Source organism: Heterodontus francisci, chromosome 10 (assembly GCF_036365525.1).
Source record: "Heterodontus francisci isolate sHetFra1 chromosome 10, sHetFra1.hap1, whole genome shotgun sequence".
Classification (NCBI taxonomy): Eukaryota; Metazoa; Chordata; class Chondrichthyes; order Heterodontiformes; family Heterodontidae; genus Heterodontus; species Heterodontus francisci.
This window is the reverse complement of record NC_090380.1, coordinates 76,297,822-76,319,390: the sequence shown is the minus strand read 5'-3', so window position 1 is coordinate 76,319,390 and position 21,569 is coordinate 76,297,822. Positions and strand designations below refer to the sequence as shown.

Genomic DNA, 21,569 nt, shown 5'->3' with positions numbered 1-21,569 from the left:
GAACACAGAAGGTTAGCATGCAGGTACAGCAATCAATTAGGAAGGCAAATGGCATGTTGGCCTTTATTGCAAGGAGATTGGAGCACAGAAGTAAAGAAATCTTGCTACTGTTGTACAGGGTTTTGGTGAGACCACATCTGGAGTACTATGTACAGTTTTGGTCTCCACATTTAAGAAAGGATATACTTGCATTAGAGGCAGTACAGCAAAGGTTCACTAAATTGGTCCCTGGGATGAGGGGGTTGCCCTATGATGAGAGGCTGAGTAAATTGGTACTATATTCTCTGGAGTTTAACGAATGAGAGGTGATTGCATTGAAACATATAAGATTCTGAAGGGGCTAGATATGGTAGACACAGATTTTTTCTGTTGGTTGAGGAATCTAAAACACGGCGGCACAATCTAAGGATAGGGAGCCGATCATTTAAGACTGAAATGAGGAGAAATTACTTCACTCAAAAGGTTGTGAATCTTTGGAATTCTCTACCCCAGAGGGTTGTGGATGTCCCATTGTTGAATGCATTTAAGGCTGGGATAGTGAGATTTTTGGTCTCTCAGGGAATGAAGGGATAATGGCGAGCGGTGGGAAAGTGGAGTTGAAGCCTAAGATCAGCCATGATCGTATTGAATGGCAGAGCAGGCTCGATGGGCCATATGGTCTACTCGTGCTCCCATTTCTTGGGTTCTTGTACACCCTAACCTCCTTTCAAAAAAAGCCAAGGTTCCAGTTGCCTTCTTAATTATGTGCTCTACCTGCATGCTAACTTTTTGTGATTCATGTACGAGGATACCCTTTGTACCATAGTATTCTGTAGTCTCCATTGAAATAATACTTTGCTTTTCAATTCTTCCTACCAAACTGGATAACCTCACATTTGCCCACATTATACTCCAACTGACAAATTTTTGCCCACTCACTTAACCTATCTATATCTCTTTGCAGACTGTCTGGCCAGGATTTCACATTTAGCAGATGGGAGCCAGCCGCCAACTGAAAAGTCGGTGGCGAACCCACATCCGCCTCGCCTGGGGATCCAACCCACATTTTACGGGTCCCCAGGCTTTAACTGTTCCGAGGCGGGACTTCCACCCGCTTGAGGGAGGAAGTCCCGCCTTATTGAGCTGCTGGCCAATCAGCAGGCTGGCAGCTCTTAGTCCCAGCAGCGCCACCGGGAGTGGTGGCCACTGCTAGGACTGCAGCCCAGCTGACTGCAGAGGAAGACATGGAGCCGGGAGTCCAGGTAAGTTTTGATTGCCTTGTCGGGGGTAATCGATCGGGCCCCGGTGGGCAAGGGTGGTTGTTTGGGGGGAAGGGGGGCGTGTTAGGTCTTGGGGGTGGTTGGGGTAGCTTTTCCTGACTCCAGGACGCCCGCTTGCCACACATAAAATCTGCATGGAGGCGGACAAAGGCCCTTAAGTGGCCATTTAAGGGCCTTGATTGGCCAGGGCGGGTGGGCCATTTTTTGCCCTCCCCACCGTATGTAAAGGGGGGGGCGGAGGCGGAAACAGATCGGGAAAGCCTCCTGGAACCTCCTGCTCCATTTTATGCCACTCTCCACCACGATCCGGCTAGTTGGGGTGGAGTAAAATTCCAGCCCTGTGTCTTCCTCACAACTTGTTTTCCCATCTATCTTTATATTGTCAGCAAATTTAGCTACAATACTCTTTGCCCCTTCATCCAAATCATTAATATAGATTGTAAATTGTTGGAGCCCAGTACTGATCCCTGTGGCATTCCACTAGTTACAGTTTGCCATGCTGAAAATTACCCATTTATCACGACTCTCTGTTTCCTGTTAGTTAACCAGTCCTCTATCCATTGTTAATATATTACCCCCTACAACATGAGCTCTTATCTCCTGTAGTAACCTTTTGCGTGGCACCTTATCAAATGTCTTTTGGAAATCCAAATACACTATGTCTACTTTATCCACCTTGCTCGTTACATCTTCAAAGAACTCTAATAAACTTTTCCCTTTCACTGAACCATGTTGACTCTGTTTGATTGTATTACGATTTTCTAAATGTCCCTAATGATGGATTCCAGCATTTTTCCAATGTCAGATGTTGGCTAACTGGCCTATAGTTTCCTGCTTTCTGTCTCCTTCCTTTCTTGAATAGAGGTGTTACATTTACAGTTTTCTAATCCGCTGGGACCTTTCCAAAATCTAGGGAATTTTGGACAAATAGAACCAATGCATCCACTATCTCTGCAACCACTTCTTTTAAGACCCTAGAATACAGACCATCAGGTCCTGGGGACTTGTCAACCTTTAGTCCATTAGTTTTCCTAGTACTTTTTCTCCAGTGATGCTGATTGTTTTAAGTTCCTCCCTTCCTTTATCCCTCTGATTTTCTACTATTCTTGGGATGCTTTTAATTTCTTCTACTGTGAAGGCAGACACAAAATATTTGTTCAAAGTCTCTGCCATTCCTTGTTTCCCATTATTAATTCCCCAGTCTCATTCTTTAAGGGACCAATGTTTACTTTAGCTACTCTCTTTTTTATATATTTGTAGAAGCATTACTGTCTGTTTTTACATTTCTTGCTAGTTAACGCTCATATTCAATTTTCTCCCTCTTTTTAGTCATCCTTTGCTGGTTTCTAAAGTTTTACCAGATCTTCTGCCTACCAATCTTCACAGAATTGTACACCTTTTCTTTCAATTTGATACCATCCTTCTGATGCTGTAAAAAGTGGGCACTTTGGTTAGGTTGCTTGGTTGATGACATTGGGGCATCCCAGTGTCTCCTTAAGGGTTTCAACGAAAAGTGTAGAAGGCCCAACCAGACTATGTTGGAATTTACAAAACAGCAAATTGTCCTAATCACATTTACCCACCTCGTTCTTATATTTGATAGCATGGCCTTGATCCACCCCCATTACATCCTAGCTCCCAACTCCTCCTCTGATTCCCCTTGCACCCTGCCCTGCACACCCCCCCACCCCCCCCCCCCCCCCCCCCACCCAATCGGCCTCCAATCCTCCTCCCCCCAGCATTATATCTCCCCTCTCTCTGGCCTCCTATCTTCCAACCTGACCCTCTGATTCTTCCAAATCCAGCCTCCTACATCCCCCTGGCCTCCTAATTCCCCCCACCAACCCCACTCCCCCACCCCCAACCCTCCTATTTCCTTACTTCAGTCTCCAATCTTCCCAATCCTGGCCACTTATCTCCTTCTGGCTTCCTAGAGTTCAACCCAATTGCCAGCTTCACTTACCTAAGGGCTGCTGCAATGCTAATAATGGCCCAACTTTGGTACCCTCATCACCAGCTGGCTGTTCACGCCATACATGCTCCATTGAAAAGAGGCCCAAGGCCAATATCAGGGCATACTTTGACCCTCACCATTCAAGCATGGAGAATGTATCCTATGCCTCCTGCACACACAAAGAACCTGGATTTCTACCCTATAGATTGCCCACAACATCGGGGAGTTCTCCCCTGTTCTTCAAGTCATACCAGGAGATCTTTTATGTCACCTGAATAGAACAGCGAGGGCCTCGGTTTAATGTCTCATCCGAAAGAAGGAACCACCTGCAGCACAGCACTTAGTAGTGCACTGAAGTGTCAGTGTAGATTACGTGCTCAACTCTCTGGAGTGGGGCTCAAATGTTCAACCTTTGGATACAGAGGTAAGAGAGTGTTGTGGAACAAAAGCACAAGGAGTCTGGAGTAAGCTGAAGTCAGAAAGTCTTTATTACAAGCATCATGCAGGAAAGAGCCTTCAATGAACAGAAGTCTCTTGAAATTTTTCAGTTACAGCAGATTAATTTATACAGCAGTTTCAGGAGGCAGTGCCCCCTTGTTTGATCACATTTTATGTTTTTTTCCTATAATCACATTTGTGTCCCGTTACTTGATCAGATTTGTGTCTTTTTCCTATAATCATGTTTGTGTCCCTTGTATAATCACATTTGTGCTGTACACACAGATAACCCATCCAGAGAGAGAAAAACAATTTTAACACTGAAATCTGGTAACCCTTTACTTCCCACAACAGTTCCTCCTGTTGGCCCCTGGACAGATTGTATCTGATCCAGGTGGGCACAACCTACTAGTAGAATTCTCAGCTGCAGGATCATCCAGGGATCCTACTGGATCCTTAATAATTTGCAATTCTCTTACAGCTTTGGTGGTCATCCTAGTGATGTCTGGCTAGCCTCAGAATATGGTGAAACAAATTATATACTATAAATGTCGTCTTGGTTCCCCTTCTTTGGAGGTAGTTTCGGGAAGGCTGATACAGGGTATATCCCCGACTGGACATTATTACCATCTGCACAGCTTGGGAAATCATTAATTTTTGATAACAACTTACTGATGATCAGAAAAAGTACCAAAGTGGCAGTGGCAGCCATTCTGCCTATTTCCCACCAAGGTATTGCAATGTATGGCTGGCTGCGGCACTCATGCTGGCCGGGTTCCCCAATACCTTTGGTTAAGTTCACCTGCACCCTTCCCTGTGTGATGGCCTGCCGACTCCGATCAACATGATCTATGACTGTAGCCAAAGCCCTTTTGACTGCTTCTCGAGCCACCTTTCCAGGTACATTATCTACATTCAGCTTATCATTCCACCAAGGGCTGAGGACCATACCTGTGGGGGTCCTTCCTATCAGGTGAAAGCCTCCCAAGTCTGCAACTTGGAGACAGAATGTATGATTATTTGCACAATACAATTGTTCACAAAGGTAACGCTTCTCGTCGGTCAGGTGATATCAGTAGGTTGGGGACACCTGAACCGCCTTGAGATCTCCCTGTATGGGCTCAACCGTAACCACTACCGCAGAAGGTCTTAAAGTGTTACACGTGCATACTAGGTAATGTTGTGATTCGGTACAGCACTTATCTGTGTTCATGAACAAGGTGCCATCAGTTCCATTCACCACATATCCATGTGATCCTACTCTATATACCCATTCATCTTGGACCATCCCCAGAGATTCAGCTTTATACCCTCCCGAATATGTGTCATTCTTAGTGCCTTGTGGCATTATCAATAAAATTTGAGTGTAACATTCTCCCCACTGCTAGTTGGCTGAGTCACCAATAGTTCCCTCCTTCCTGGTTCCAGACTAATCAAACTCAGGCCACTAACCTTCCTGTGTGTATGTCTGCGCACGGTTCCGAATCAAATATTCTCACTATCCAGTTCTATGTTGTCAATTAGGTCTTGAGCCAGTACATAGAATTAACCCTTTTACTAGCCCCGCTCCTTGAAAATCTATGGTTGTGAGTGCACATTCTGTCCCTTGGGCTACAAATTGCAAGTCCTTAGCGTTTTCTCGCACCACCCATGTAGCAAAACCGTTTATACTCAAGATTTGCCATGAATTTAGGACCAAATTAGTGCGACAGAAACATACTCTGTTTCTTTCTGTTCTTAGGGCTCCTTACTCCAGGAGCTATAAAACTCCTATAGTCACCAATTAGCTGAAGCAATTCGTAGTCTGCCCAGCCAGTTGACTCAGGATAGTTACTGCAGTTGACCTTTAACTATTTAAATTATAGGTCACTCCTAATGTATTCATGGTAACATATTTGGGTTCCCTATGCTGTCTTCAGTAGGCAACACTGCAGTGAGGCACTGTGACCGCTTCCAATAACCACAGATTGTTAGATTAAAGCACCTTATATCAGTACACCCTAACCAGTTAATAATATCAATACACAATTCTTGACAGTATTGTCCTTCAAATCCCAGTTCCCAAACAAATGGAGGTAAATTGGTCCATCCTGGTGCAATCCTAACCATTCCTACAACATCCCTCATACCACTTGCGGCCTTTAGCAGTTGTCTCCTTTCCCTCCTTTGGGCAGTTGTAAGTATTGCCCAGGATGCAGACAGGTGCTCTTGCTGCTTTGCATGGAGGGCATCTCTCATGCTGCCGCAGTTACCAGGAAGGTGATCACCTTTACTGCTACCCACCAGGTGGCCAATGCTCTAGTGATTTATCTGAAACAAAATAATTAAGCGATTTGCTGCTGGCCCTCCTGTTGGCAGAAACAGAATGTGAGTCATGTAGTTTGACCTGAGACCATTGGGAGTGGTGTCACCCCGTGCGGCATTCCTGGAAAATAAAGTACCAATCCCACCACTTTAAGATTTTTCCTTTTACGATCTATCTGTACAGGATATACCTGTACCAAACCTCTGAGGTGACACACAGTGATGTTGTTTTCATATTTAGTCCAATATTTACTGTTTCCAAACAGAAACCACCGAGACTGTGTGTAGTTTTACTGTTTTCCTAGAATCTCTTAACTTCAATCCATTGTAGATATCTGATCAAATTCTTGAAGCTGTCAGCAATCTTGTTGCACTTGCAATTAACTATAAATAAAAAGCACAAAGATCCATTCTGCTCGAGGCACAATGGGTTACTGTGTCCAGAGATATGACAATTCACAAACCCAAAAGTTCTTATAATGCCCAATATAAATGCACTTTTAAAGTTGTATGATCAGCTTAAACTGCTAACAGAAAGGGTTAATTTTCTGCTAGCCTGAAAGGGGGTGGGCGAACGTTCTCAGACCTCTTGCTACGAAAACAGAACAAAGCATGTGCTATGGAGTAGTCTAAACAGGTACTTTTCAAGCAAATGAGAAACTTGTATTTCAGAATGCTTTCCCCTGACTATGTTTCAAAATTCCAAGCTTTTTTTTTAGATCCTTTTGTCAAATTCTCTTCCTTTTAACAATTTGAACTTAAAACACATTGATTGGAGGGAGAAGGAAAGGATGGTCGAGTTTTTCACCCACAGGAACAATCGAATTGACAATGACAAGAGTCATTACTCATCGTCCTCCTTAAAGGAACCCTTCTTTGTTTTCCCTTGCCTAAGCAAAGCAAGTACTTTTTTTTAATACTTTCAATGGGATGTGGGCGTCGCAGGCCAGGCCAGCATTTGTTGCCCATCCCTAATTGCCCTTGAACTGAGTGGCTTGCTAGGCCATTTCAAGGGCATGTAAGAGTTAACCACATTGCTGTGGATCTGGAGTCACATGTAGGCCAGACCAGGTAAGGACAGCAGATTTCCTTCCCTAAAGGACATTTTAACATAAAAAAAAAACAGGAAATGCTGGAAATACTCAGCAGGTCTGGCAGCATCTGTGGAGAGAGAAGCAGAGTTAACGTTTCAGGTCAGTGACCCTTCTTCAGAACTGGCAAATATTAGAAATGTGAAAAATCATAAGCAAGTAAAGCGGGGGTGAGGCAAGAGATAACAAAGGAGAAAGTCTAGATAGGACAAGGTCACAGAATAGCTGACCAGAAGATTTATCAAACACCAGGAGGGAAATAGAAAGCAATGAAGGTGAACAAGGTAAAAGAGACAAACGAAAGTCCTGTTGGAGAGAAGAGCAGAACTTCTTCAAGGTAGGTATTCCTGGAAGAGAAGTGGCAGTGAATTAAACACTAAAATAAAAGCAAAATACTGCAGATGCTGGAAATCTGAAATAAAAACAAGAAATGCTGGAAATGCTCAGCAGGTCTGGCAGCATCTGTGGCGAGAGAAGCAGAGTTCACTGACCTGAAACATTAACTCTTGTTTTTATTTCAGATTTCCAGCATCCACAGTATTTTGCTTTTATTCAAGTACTGTAACAGCTTCTCATCCATTTTATACAGCTAACAAAGCTTTAAAACATCATGCAGGACCAGGCCACTGAGGGTTAATAAATCTTTAGCTCAGTGACACAGACAGAACTAACATAGACAGACAAGGATATCACAGGACACTAATATAATACATAAACAGAAACTTATGCACACACAATCTTTCCTCCTTTTTAAAAATCTTTTCCAACAGCATCTTAATTTACTGTGGTGCTTCCAACTTAATTCCTCCTAATCCTTCTCTGACTCCTGGCTACGTCTGTTCAGTACAGTTCCCTAAAGTGGTAAAACAACCCCAAATTATTTGATGACATTGGCACAAGATAATTATTCCCTTTTCCTCCTTTCCTTTCGTCTATCTTTCCTACCATTCTTTATACTTGTCCAGGGTCCGCAAAGGATCCCATCCTTCCTTAGTCATTTTACTTAAATCCTCCTGTTTTTATTCACTAGAAATTTGGTAAGCGACCCCTTGGGTCCCCACTCTGAATCCTGTCTGCCATGGCTAGTATTTTAGTCTGACTCTCGTCACTTTCCTGTGGAAAACGAACCTCTCCCATTTTACCCTATGATCGTTCTTATTCCCTGTGGGAAATGGACTTCCCCTGTTTCCCCTACGATCGTTCTTTCCCTGTGGGAAACAGGCCTCTCTCGTTTTACCCTACAATCGTTCTTATTCCCTGTGGGAAACAGACCTCTCCCATTTTACCCTACAATCGTTCTTATTCCCCTTGGGAAATGGACCTCTCCCGTTTTACTCAATGATTGTTCTTAGTCTGACACTCATCACTTTCCTGTGGGAAACGGACCTCTCTCATTTTATCCTACGATCTTATTCCCTGTGGAAACGGACATCTCCTGTTATGTCCTTTGATCATTCTTTAATTCTCTCAGTCAAGTCCACCTGACCCTGACTATTTGGACATCCTTCTTCTCCCTACTGTATGCTCAGTGGTCCTTACGTATTTACCCAAGGAACAGCACCCACCTCCGTTTACCACAGGAACACCCATTTCTTTCCTCCTTCTGTCAGTCCAACTCTGTGCTCCCTGATCCCTGAGGGTCCGAGGAGGCTCTAGTGGTCAGTCGGACCTAACTAAATGTGGAGTGGGTATAAAACAAAATGTACTCACCCTCTGGTATCCGTTGTCTGCAGGGTCTCTCCTTCAGCCGGGACCGTCAGTGGATCCTGCCGACTATGCCAAGATGTTGTGGGACAAAAGCACAAGGAGTCTGGAGTAAGCTGAAGTCAGAAAGTCTTTATTACAAGCGTCATGCAGGAAAGAGCCTTCAATGAACAGAAGTCTCTTGAAATTTTTCAGTTACAGCAGATTAATTTATACAGCAGTTTCAGGAGGCAGTTCCCCCTTGTTTGATCACATTGGTGACTTTTTCCTACAATCACATTTGTGTTCCTTGTATAATCATATTTGTGCCATACACACAGATAACCCATCTAGAAAGAGAAAAACAACTTTAACACTATGAACTCTGGTAACTCTTTACTTCCCACATCAAGAGCTAACATGGAGTCAAGGCTTCCTAGTTCAGTCAACTATTAGAATCATAGAGTAATTTACGGCCCATCAAGTCCATGCTGGCTCTCCACAGAGCAATCCAGTCAGTCCCACTCCCCTGCTCGGTCCCAGTAGCCCTGCAAGTTTATTTCCTTCAAGCGCCCTCCAATTTCCTTTTGAAATCATTGATTGTTTCAACTTCCACCATACTTGTGGGCAGCGTGTTCCAGGTCATTACCACTCGCTGTGTAAAAAGGTTCTTCCTCACATTCCCTCTGCATTTCTTGCCCAAAACCTTCAATCTGTCTCCCCTAGTCCTTGTACCATCAGTTAATGGGAACAGTTTTTCCTTGTCTAACTTATCTAAACCTGTCATAATCTTGTACACCTCTATTAAATCTCCCCTCAGTCTCCTTTCCTCCAAGGAAAACAACCCCAGCTTTTCCAACCTAACCTTATAATTAAAATGCCTTATCCCTGGAACCACTCTGGGAAATCTCCTCTACATCCTCTCAAGGATTTCCTTTATCAAGATTTTTAAAAATTATTCTCCGAATGTGGGTAAAGTTGGCAAGGAAGCATTTATTGTCCATTTGTGGTTGTCCTGAGGTAAATAGCACATTCACTCTACTACACTGTTAATTTTGATTTTTAAAAAATATATATTTGCTTCATGTTATATATAAAATCATTAAAAAATAGTATTATACAGTAATAAGACTCTGGGCAGTCATTTCTCATAAATAAACTGCTTGAGGAAGGATTCTATCTGAAACATTAACTTATATTTTCTCTCCACAGATGTCAGAGTGAGACCAGTGGTGTAGCAGCTGTGAGTTTCCTGTTTATGAATTGCTAATGCACTCTGGGCAACTCAGTGTGATTTATGAGGTGCAGCAGCGAGGGTCAGCTGATACAGGAGGAAGTGAGGGGTTTCTGTTGCAAAAGGATCTGAAGATTTTGTGTACAGATTTCTGAAGATGCTTTTAAAGGAATGACTTTTTTTTGCAGTTCTACCTTCATGCTGTTGTAGTTGCTTCTAACTGCTTCTGATAAGGTCAAGCCACTGGCAGGTTTTCAGACCCCCTCCCCTTTCCACCCCCTTATCAGTAGTTAGGCCTTCTCAGGAGTCGCAATGGCATTCCCAATAGGCATATTCCAGGGAGCCATTACCATGGAGGAGTAGGAGCACCACAAGTTGGAGCAAAGGAGACTCAGGCAGCATTTGATATCACTGAAGTCTGTGGAACAAAGTCTACCTTTGAGACTAACCTCTTTCTCTCCCACTTTTAAATAAAGGGATGCTCCCTCAAACCACAATCTGTCCAACTCTATGCCAGTATTCAGCACCTGAGTGAATAAGTCAGCACCAAATCAGTGCTCCCTTTCCTGTATGACTGTAAGCTTCATGAATAAAAAAGTGACATTTTAGTGCACAGTTTAATGTAATATTTGCAATGTGCAAGCAATTAGCCCATTCTTCTCTAACTTACCCTGGGTGCCTACACATGCCTTTCTATCATCTATTCTAGTATACCTTCTAAGTTTTACTTGAACACCAGAAGCATGGGAAGTGATTGTACGGAAGTGTCATGGCACTGAACATTTCATGGCACTTTTCATGTCATTTTTCTTTAGGCAGCTTGGTGTTGTCTTCAAGTCCACTGCATTATTTCTCTTGGGTTGTGGTGTGGGTGGGTGGGGGGTGGCGGGGGAGGTGGCAGTGCGCAGGGCCAAGGCCTGGTATGTGCTGCTATTTTGAGAGACAGCAGTATTATGCAGCTGTGACACCATGTATGTCTTTTGTTCTTCATCAACCTTTTACTCCTCCTGTGCCGCCCTTTGCTGTGGTGGATCTGCAGGACAGGAGGGCTGAAACTAGGCATGGTGAGTATTACTGCTTGGGATTAAGGACGACAGAAGCAGGTAGAAGGTTATGTCTGTGTGGAGCTTCACAGCGATGCTGCGACAACAGTAAAGGTGCTCAATCAGTAACCTGACTCTGGCAAGATGCCATTGACCTTCCCATCTCCCAGGACAAGAGCAGAGTTCCTTTCCATGAGCCTTATGGCCTTTGCCTTGAACGGCAAGATACTTAAGGTCGGGAAGGGCCCCTCTGGTTCTCTGCTTGATGGAAGAATTTTGTGTAAATTTACCATGCAAGAAAATAGAGTAAATGAAGATAAGTTTCGCAGTTGTGGAGTGTGTGCCAATTGACAGGGGAATGTTGAAGTAAGAGATGTTGGGATATAAGACTGCTAAAGTGGAGGAAGGGGTTTCAGGGTCATAAATGTATGTACTGGATGCCTATAAATTCAAGATGCTGAATTAGATTCATCAGAGAGAATTGTGAAGGGTTGCTTGTGGAAATGTTGCTTTAAGAGGGTAAGGAACTCAGGGTGGGCAAGGAAGAAAAGTTGGTTTGCTAAGGCAGAAATTGTAATGTTGGTTTTAAAAGCAGGAGCAACTAATTTGTTTCTCTACTCCAGTGTCCTTTGTATGTCCTCCAACATTTGCTTGTCTGATGTCCACTCGTGGTGAGATTATGCTGCATGTCATCTATGACCTAAACTTGTGCTCCTTTTAAATGATAATTCAGTAGGAGGAGTAAGAAAAGCAGCAACTTCTGCTTAACTATGGGGACTGGACATGGGTGTGGCTATAGTACTCTCACAATGAATAAAAGAAAGAAAGGAAGACTTGCATTTGTTCAGCACTTTTCATGACCATCGGCGTCTCAAGGCACATTGCAGCCAATGAAATATTTTTGAAGTGTAATCATTGTTTTAATCTAGGAAATGCGGCAGACAATTTGCGCACAGCAAACTTCCACAAACAGCAACGTTATAATGCCCAGATAATCTGTTTTGTGAAGTTGATTGAGGGATAAATATTGGCCAGAACACCGTGTTCTTTGAAATAGTGCAATGGGATCTTTTACAATAAGCACCCGAGCAGGCAGATGCGGCCTCAGTTTAACGTCTCATCTGAAAGAATGCAAAGTCCATGTTAATTGGAGAACTAAAAAGTGAAATGACTTACACAGATCATATTTAGGTTTAATTTCTGGTCTTAGGAAATACCAGAGACTACAATGGAACTCACAAATATAATTTTGGCTTGTTTTACTTAAAAACCTCCTTTAAATAAGAGAGAATTAGAGGCAGGTTCATGTACACACAGACAGATAAGCGCATTGCAATAGAGATTCCAAAATGAATATCATTTATGCTTGAGTCTACAAAACACCTGATCAAAGAATACACAGGTGAACAGTGTACAAAAAAATTCTCCAAGCACAACAAGATGTTTTGATTCTTAAGAACAACTATTTATCAAGAAATATGTATTTAATATATAGATAATTACCAATTTTACACATCTGATGTTTAAAATACAATTTGCATTTAACATAATGTTAACATTTTTTTGTTACAAAGCCATTACATGTTCTTATTACATGTCCTTGAAGTCGCAGTTTCAAAAATAAATGCGAGGAAACAGTTTCATCATCTCAGCTGTCAATCTTGGTTACAGCTTCATGTGGCTCTAAATTCTCAATTTTATTTGCTTTTCCCTAGCTAACTTGATAGCATAAAAACCACAATTTCACTATCTGATTGCATATTTCAAATGCATGACATCCAATCAGATAGGATAAATGAAATTCAGTTCTGGCTGTATATTTTATATTCCAACTCAGCTCACCTAATTGTGGTATCCATTTTGTCATTTACTCTGTTACACAGTACAGATCAGAAAATGTCAATCTTAAGAAACATTTAAAAAAATTGAACAGACATTGCATGCAATATAAATGCTAACTGATAAGTGATGGAATAATTTTAATTTGATTGTATTTTCTACTACCGCCTCACCAACCTTACAAAAGTCACACTATTCCATTAACATTGTCTCACTGATGTTATACCCTTCCAATACTAATGCTTCATTTATGTTAAACTGCTCTATTGCCGTTGTCTCATCGATCTCACATTATACCATTATCATTGTTCAAAAGAGGTATACCATTATCATTGTCACACTAATGTCACTCTGCTTCATTATCGGACTCGCATTGAAGCAATACCACTATTATCTCTGTAATGTTATGCCACTCAATCACCACTGTCATTAACTGCTGTTCTGTTTCACCTTCTGTTTTGTCTAGTTCCATTCTCACTGAATCACCTTTGTTATCACCACTGCTTCACCAATAATACATTAGACTGCTACCAAGCTATGATTTATTATTGTCTCATCAGTCATATATTTCTATTGCACATAAGTCACCCGTGTCATGATATTTCATTTCTAGGTTCTCTTTATGGTTTATTCTTTTTCATTTTCTCTCCTCCTTTCCTGAAGTCACTGGCTGTTGATTATAGATTTATTAATGTGAAGCTATTCTATTTTATCATCAGTATTAAATTGCAGCATTACCATTTTCTTACAAATTCTATACCTTTCTATTATCAATGTTCCATCAATTTGTGACATAATGCCCTATTTCCACTGTTATCCTTTGATACCACTATCCATATAATCATATCATCAAATGCCTACCAGAGTATCACATTACTGTCTTAGCACCAGTAAGTTTAAAGACAGTAATGGTCTTAATATTGGATAATTTGCTACATGTAGCAGTATAGCTTTCATCTTACCAAACTACAGTAATAATGCACTACACTTAGATGAAGCAAATGACCATCAACTCCAGGGAACTTCTTCTTTTTGAAACATCAGTGTCATCTGTCAGTATGTGCCTCAGTCCCTTCTCTCTCCAGAAACACATCTGATTGTCTCTTGAACCAATTTATATTGTCCACCTGAATGGCCTTCCTTGGTAACTTATTCTATTACCTTGAAGGTGAAAAAGTTCTTCCTTCTTATTCCTATCTTCCTAATTCTTTAAGTTGTGCAAACCCTTCACCACTTCTCATCACAATTTTGAAGACTTCAATCTGATCTTATAAAATCTCCTTTTTACAAAGAAAACAAGTCCATCTTCTGACTTCTCATAACTTAAATTTGTGATACCCAAATCATCTTTGTTGCTTTGTACTCTTTCAACAATACTATCCTTACTGTAATATTAAACTGCAATGTAATTAAATTTGTGTAACACTATGATAATAACCATGGAGATGCAATGTGATAATATGCTACCACTAGTGACACTGTTTTGCCTTCTGAACCATATTTCTACTTAATATACTGGACCTCATTTCTGGAAAAATTTAACAACTGCCACAGTGTTTCCACATAATTGGCATAACTGTCATATTAATGCAAAATAAACAACCTGTGTTTACAGCAGTGCTATTGCATAAGAGTAACTTATTTTTGTAACAGCGTGAATTTCCTTGAAGAATACCGAAAGGTTCTTTGTGCTGTCAGCAAAATTTTCAACACAGTTATAGACAGTTCATCGCTCCTTCTCTAATTACTTGGATATGTTTAAATATATTGACCCCAGTTATCATCTTGAAAATATACAGAAGTTTACACAATCACAACTTTAATGACCTTTCAAGTACATAGGGATCTTTAGTTTTTGTTATTTGGCAACTGTTGAAAGAATAAAGCTGTTAAATTGTGGATCCATAGGCCATTCTGTTTTAAGCTTTGGTTTTCTTTCTGATTTTCTTAGCATAACTTATGCCTTTCTAGGCTTGCATTCTTATTTTCTAGTAATGTGTATCTCATTATTACAGAAAATCCAGAAACTGGCCTTCCATGATAAGAACTATGCTCCAAATGTACCTCTGAGTTTCGGCAGTACCTCAATGTTCTGAATTGGCACTTGGGTAGTTGTCTAGGCATAATGTTGAGTTTTAATTTTTGATACAGACTGCAACAGCATAATTTACATTTTGAACCAACAGCAGTTCAGAAAGATGCTGCTACTATCTGAAAATACTGCACTGTTAAGAATTTATGGCATTATCTACAATGGTGCCATCAACAAGGTTTCTCGAATTTATTGAAGTGTTGGAGGACATTTCTTCAGTGTTTTTGGCATGTTCTTTGCTACCATCCAATGACTCAAGAGTACCTGATCCATTGTTTTCCATTATCTTGCACCGTGTGTCATTTCCTGTATCACAATTCTGGAGAGGGATCAAAGCATTGTGTTTCATCAAAAAGTCTTCACTATATTTGGCTTCCATTGAATTTCTCCTCCTCATGTTCCTGCTAACAGTTGCATACCTTCCAGTTTCCTCGAAACTTAGTGATAAGGTGACAGTTCCACTGCCAAAACTGACTTTCTGCTTGCTGCATCTCTGCATCTCCATGGTGATTGGTTCATCATGGGCACTTCTGCTGCAGATTGAAGATGATGGAGAGGAGACAGTTGAACCACCTATACTATTGGACCTCTTACGAGACAAGGTGCTGCGCCGCAAAGTTGCCCTGGCTGCCACTTTAAAAGCATGGGCAGCTGTACTGCATCTCACTTCTTCAATGGTATTTCTTGATGGTTTAAACAAAATGATATAGCATTTGTTAAAATAAATGCATCCTAGCAACCCAAAACTTGATGCAAGAATGGCAATGACTTCTACAGCTGAAACAAATTTCCCGTAAGTGCTGACATAAGCAGGAATGAATGAGATCCAGACTATGAAAAATATCAGCATGCTGAAGGTAATAAATTTGGCCTCGTTGAAGTTTTCTGGGAGTTTGCGAGACTTAAAGGCAAAAAAGAAGCAAATGGCAGCAAGGAGACATGTATAACCAATGAGAAAACCAAGTGCCATTAAGGAACCTTCATCACATGTAATAAAAATGATTTCATCTTCTAGTTCATGGTTTCTGTAGCTTGAAGGGGGTGCTGTATAAAGCCATATGACACAAGTAACAATTTGCACAAGAATACAAAGGAAAACCAGTAAGAATTGTAAATTGAGGCCCACCCACTTTCGATGGAGGCTAGTTGGGATCTTGGCCTCGAAGACTAATAGTACATGATTAGTTTTCACCAGAATGCAAGAAATGCACAGCACAAAGCTGATTCCAAATGCAGGTTGACGCAATCTACAGGTCCAATCTTTGGGTTCTCCAATAAAGATCAATGAGCTCGAGAAACAGCAGATTAAGGAGAAGAGGAGGAGATAGGAGAGTTCTCTGTTAGTGGCTTTCACAATTGGAGTATTTCTGAACTTAATGAATACTCCCAAAACAAAGGAAGTCATCAGTATTCCTAGAACAGCAAATATTGTCAGAGCAATTCCAAAAGGTTCAGTCCATGACAGGTATTCAATCTCCTTGGCTATGCATGATGTATGATTCTCATTTGACCAAAAATCATTGGGACACTTTGTACATGCACTTGCATCTAAAGGAGAAAAAAAATAGCAAACAATGAATCAAGTACAATTTGTTATTTCTTAGATACAATTAGGCCTTCAAAACATTAACTCTTTACTGAATGAAAGTGGGTAATGATTCCATCTTGCCTTACTTTCAGTCCAAGACGTAAAGACATGATTGCCATCTTAGCCTATTTGTTAGCACTGGGAGTAATTTTTTTTTTACCTCTTGGCTGGATCTTAAGATTGGTTATTATTTTATTGTGAAATTTTCCATGTCTGATGTTGTTGGTTCCCTAACCACCTTTTTGCATCTCAGTAGTATCAATCACCTCCTCTACACCACTCACATTCTAACCCATAAGAAGTTCTGCTTAGCTATCATACCTGTCCTCACCAATCTCCAATGACTCTGTATCCCAGTGCACTTATTACTAATTGGTCATCTTTTCTTACAAATCCTTGCAAGGCATCCCATGGCCCTACCTTTGCGACTTCCACCAGCTTTATGTCCCAGCCTGTATCCTTTGCCCTTCTGGTCACCTGTGCGTTCTACCATCCCTATACTTCAACATTACTGACAGAGCTTTTAGCTATCATGCTGTATTCTGAAATTCATTCTTCAAACTCCTCCATCTTACTGCATCTTTCCCCATCTTCAAATAACTTGTTTAGGCTCCAAATTTATATATTTATGCAGCGCTACATCTGTTTCAGACTAGCCCATCTATAGCCCTGCCTTAATATGACATTAGGTGGGCCTTGGGCATTAATGGGCCAACCAAAGTGTCCCTGCCCAATCTGCAGCTGCTGGCTGCCCATTTTTCGGCGCAGCTGAGCTGAATTTCTCCCCCCTATTTATGTAGGTATTTCTTTTAAACAGAAATAACTTTGTTAATCTCCTTCAAATGTACCTGGTTATCTTTGCAGTGATGTAAGTGTATGCCAATTATAATATTTTCATTTTAGTTTACATGTTTCTGGAGTCAGAATTCTCTGAGATTTGAACTTATAAGTTCTAAATCGGTCTCAGTTAAAGACACGTAAAACAAAACAGGCAGTTTGCTTACCACTTTCATCACTAAATTCTCCTTCTGCACATCCTACACACTCAAAGCAACAGGTGGGCTCCCCCTCAATTATCCCCTTCCTGGTGCCAGGCACACAATCACGACTGCAGTTGGAAAAAGGGACCTAGAAATGTAAATACAGAAAGGAAATTTTTGAAACTTTAATTGAGCAGTTTAGTTAAAATCATTGGGGTTGAATTTATATTTATTGAATGAGAGAACCCCCAATGTAAATTCACTCCCATGTTTTTCGCTGTTATGAGAACAAAAGGCAGACAAGATGAGCTTGGAGAGGGCAAGAGGAAGATAGGAGAGAAACTTGAGAAATATACAAGTTCAGGGCTACGACAGGAGGGGGCCTCAAAGGAAGTTTGGCTCAGTGTGCTAGAGGAAGTGGGGGGGAAGTGGCAGAGGCAGCAGATTGGATGGTCTCGATCATGGTGGTGCGGAAGTCCAGAAAGTCCTCGCACTTACTAAAGATGAGGGTGGAGGAAATAGAGGAGGGGGGTTTAAGAAGATGATTTGCCATTGAGAAAAGAAGCTGCAGGTTATCTTTGCATTCCAAGATGATCCTGGAATAATGAGCAGTTTTCACAGATGAGAGCAGTACCTGAAGGTGCTTTATGTGGTCCTGTCAGATCTAGCGGTAAATGGCTAAACCAGTTGTCCACCATAAATAATAGCTAATACAAAGCACAAACAATACATTACAGATCATTGTTCATCTGAATATTATCCCAGTCTGTGCTATATCCCTATGTGGAAGCAGCTTGAAATTAAGTTCCAACATTGTTTGGGGAAACTATAATAGTAGTAAATAGTATTTGAAAAATTATCATTCGTAACAAAATACTTAATTATATTTTGACAGGTAGTAAATAAGTGCAACTATCTATAAAAATATATACAGATATATTTTTCTCTGTATAAAATCAAAGAAAAATCTCTTTACTAATCTATCAGAAACTCATAATAGTTTAGTAAAATAATTTTTCTTTACCTTGCACTGTCAATGAAAATCATGGAATTTTAAATCTGGCTAATGGTATATTGAATAAAATAAAATGAGTGATTAAAAATTAATCACATACCACTTTTGAGAACCCACTCCACAAGATTTTCTTTTCATTTATGTTGAGTCTGTCACTTGGTTTAGCGTATGCATTGTAGTTGCCAACTTCTTGAAACACTACAGATTCATCTTCGGGGGACAATTGCCAGTTGATAATGGTATAATTTCCTTTGAGGTCACCTTGCTCATCAAAATCGACCTGCTCGCCCATGCTGTTTGTAAACTTCAAATGCAACAGGTGATTGAGAACCTAGGTAGAAATTTGAAAGTCTTTGTAACAAACCTTGCATATTTAATTTATTCAAGCACCCAAGTGTATCTCCTATGGTGTTGCTCTGTAGAAATTTTAAAAAGTGTGTGTATTATATTATCATGGGAATGCTCAAAACAAAACAAAGAAAAACAGATGGATAACAAAAAAACTACCATTTGTCTCTCTCCTTATCTAATTGTCTCCACTTATCCTCTTTCAAATTATTTGCCCCCTTTGTTTAAGTCTTTCTATTTGTCTCCATTCTTCCTTTGTTATACTTCTCTCCCTCTCTCTCAGAGGTACTAAAAAGAGAGAATGCAATCAACTTGAGCAGACTTCTGAGAGACTGAGTTAAAATTCTGATTATTTAATCAATAAAATGAAACATAAAAAGAAAGCAATTATACAATGGAATAAAAGCAAAATACTGCGGATGCTGGAAATGTGAAATAAAAACAAGAAATGCTGGAAATACTCAGCAGGTCTGGAAGCATAGAATTGGAACCCTTGTTTCATTGTAAAAATGTCACAGGATATTTAAATAGAAAATACATTTACCAATTTGACAAATAGACTTATAGTGCATAAAAACAGGCCGCAGAAGAAATGCAGCAAAACTTTTCCTAATTTAAGCAGGAAAAAGGTAATAGCTTCTGGCAGAGGCTGGTATCAATGAATAAGATACATAACAAACCTTCCAAAATCAAACTAGGAAAAAAATAACAAGCAAGGAAAGATGGAAGAAAATCACGAGATGGGCATCAGATATAATTTGAAAATAATTGTGTGAGTTATTTGATTGGACTGTTTTGGCTGGTGTTGCTGCAGTTATTATTCCTCAAAGTTAATGGTATTTATTTATACTGAAACAGGCCCTTCGGCCCACTGAGTCTGTGTCAACCAATAACCACCCATTTATACTAACCCTACAGTAATCCCATTTTCCCTAACACCGACCTACACTAGGGGCAATTTACAAGGGCCAATTTACCTATAACCTGCAAGTCTTTGGCTGTGGGAGGAAACCGGAGCACCCAGCGAAAACCACACGGTCACAGGGAGAACTTGCAAACTCCACACAGGCAGTACCCAGAATTGAACCCGGGTCCCTGGAGCGGTGAGGCTGTGGTGCTAACTATTGCGCCACTGAAATGCAATTCTAGATATTTGATAATTTAGTATTGTTGGTTGGCATCCTCCCATCTACGAAAGATGATGGACATGCAGAAAACAATCCATTTAGGTGGCGTGTCTTCTCTTGGTGCATCTTTGTTGATGGCTGTGATGGCCAATCCTTGAGAGGCAGGTTCTGCCACAGGTGCTGCATTTGAAGCTGCCAAGTGACGCTGTGAGTTGTTGTTTTTGACACTGGCGCCTGTTGACAAGCTGCTGTAGCCACTGGTCGTCATGGTAGTACACACCAGTCCACAGGATGTGTTGCCATTTACCTCTTTTGTCAGCTAGTGACTCCCATGTGTGATAGTTGACATTTAGGGCCTTCATGTCATGCTTGCAGGCATCCTTGAAGCGAAGCTTTGAGTGCCCCATTGGCCGTCTCGCCCTAGCTACCTCACCATACAGAAGCTCCTTGGGTGTGCGACCATCTTCCATCCTGCGAACGTGTCCAATCCACTGAAGCCACTGTTTGATTAGTGCCAACACATTTGGGAGCTCTGCCTTTGAGAGGACTGTATTTGTGATTTTGTCCTGCCAGGATATACCCCTAATGCGCTGCATTTTATATTTAGTATGGTTAGTTAACATATGGTGGTTACTTAAACCCAACTGCTACAGAGGTGTGTCTCCCCGGGTATTGTATACACATTTATGGTGTGATACAGAGGTTTCACAATGATCACAAAGAACAATTGAGAGAATTAATTCACTACATCTGGCTCATCCTTTCCAAGAAACTAATGATCCTCCATCATACCGTTGATCACTTCTTAAATAATACCAGAGTTTTTGCCTCTATTATCTTACCCAGAGACCATTCTATTGGAGCATAACAAGATAGGAACAGGAATAGACCATTCAGCCCCTCAAGCACCTTCCATCAATCAAATAGATAATGGCTGCTCTCAACATCATTTACCTCACCATTTATATCAACACCTTCCAGGTACTGATCACTCCTAGTGTGAAGAAGTATTTGCTGACATCAGTCTTAAGCTTGCCTTTTACTAGTTTGTACTTGTGTTGCTTTGCCCTGCTGTCATGGTTTAACTTAAAACACTGCTCTATTCCACTTTGTATTTTATATGTTTCTGTGAGGACGCTTTCATTCACCTCCTTTCAAAGCTGAAGGTTTCTTTTTTTTTTTGGTATTGTAGGTCAAACATGTTTGGTAGATGTAAAGCTAATACTCTGTGGCACAATGTTGTGTTAATTTTAATGTAGTCTAACTAGTTTGACAACCCTTCCTATTGACATCCAAGACTTGAAGTGAATGCAGGAAATGAGGTGCAGCCTGACCAGTGCAATATACAGTTTCAGTATGTCAGCCTCAGAAATTAAATATGACATACAGATTCAATTTATGGCAAACACATTTAGGGTGTGGGACACACTAGTGCGCTAGGCCTTTCATTAGATGATGGGCTGAATTTTATCAGTGCGCTGCACTCCGCTGTGAAAGCAGCAGCCTTCCGACACAGAAGTGCCAGCGCAAAGCCCCCGCAATATTACACGCGGGGGCTGATTTAAATGGAGGGG

The 21,569-nt window shown here is 40.9% G+C and overlaps 1 protein-coding gene and 1 long non-coding RNA gene across 9 annotated transcripts in view; one reads left to right on the top strand and one right to left on the bottom strand.

Annotated features, from left to right (window-relative positions):
* Nucleotides 1–1,194: 1,194 nt before the first annotated feature.
* On the top strand, nucleotides 1,195–10,820 carry LOC137374548 (uncharacterized). The gene is made up of 3 exons (XR_010975845.1): nucleotides 1,195–1,241; nucleotides 8,780–8,861; nucleotides 9,942–10,820. It is a non-coding gene; the product is annotated as an uncharacterized lncRNA (long non-coding RNA).
* Nucleotides 10,821–12,187: 1,367 nt separating this feature from the next.
* The window catches only part of casr (calcium-sensing receptor), a 104,043-nt gene continuing 94,661 nt past the window's right edge, over nucleotides 12,188–21,569 (bottom strand). For all 8 annotated transcript variants that reach the window (XM_068040808.1, XM_068040815.1, XM_068040810.1 and 5 more), the window contains 3 exons: nucleotides 18,621–18,851; nucleotides 17,530–17,653; nucleotides 12,188–16,485 (listed from right to left, as the gene is read on the bottom strand). In XM_068040808.1, the coding sequence (XP_067896909.1) occupies nucleotides 15,074–16,485; nucleotides 17,530–17,653; nucleotides 18,621–18,851 (1,767 nt within the window). In that variant the 3' untranslated portion in view covers nucleotides 12,188–15,073. The remainder of the gene's footprint in view (nucleotides 16,486–17,529; nucleotides 17,654–18,620; nucleotides 18,852–21,569) is intronic.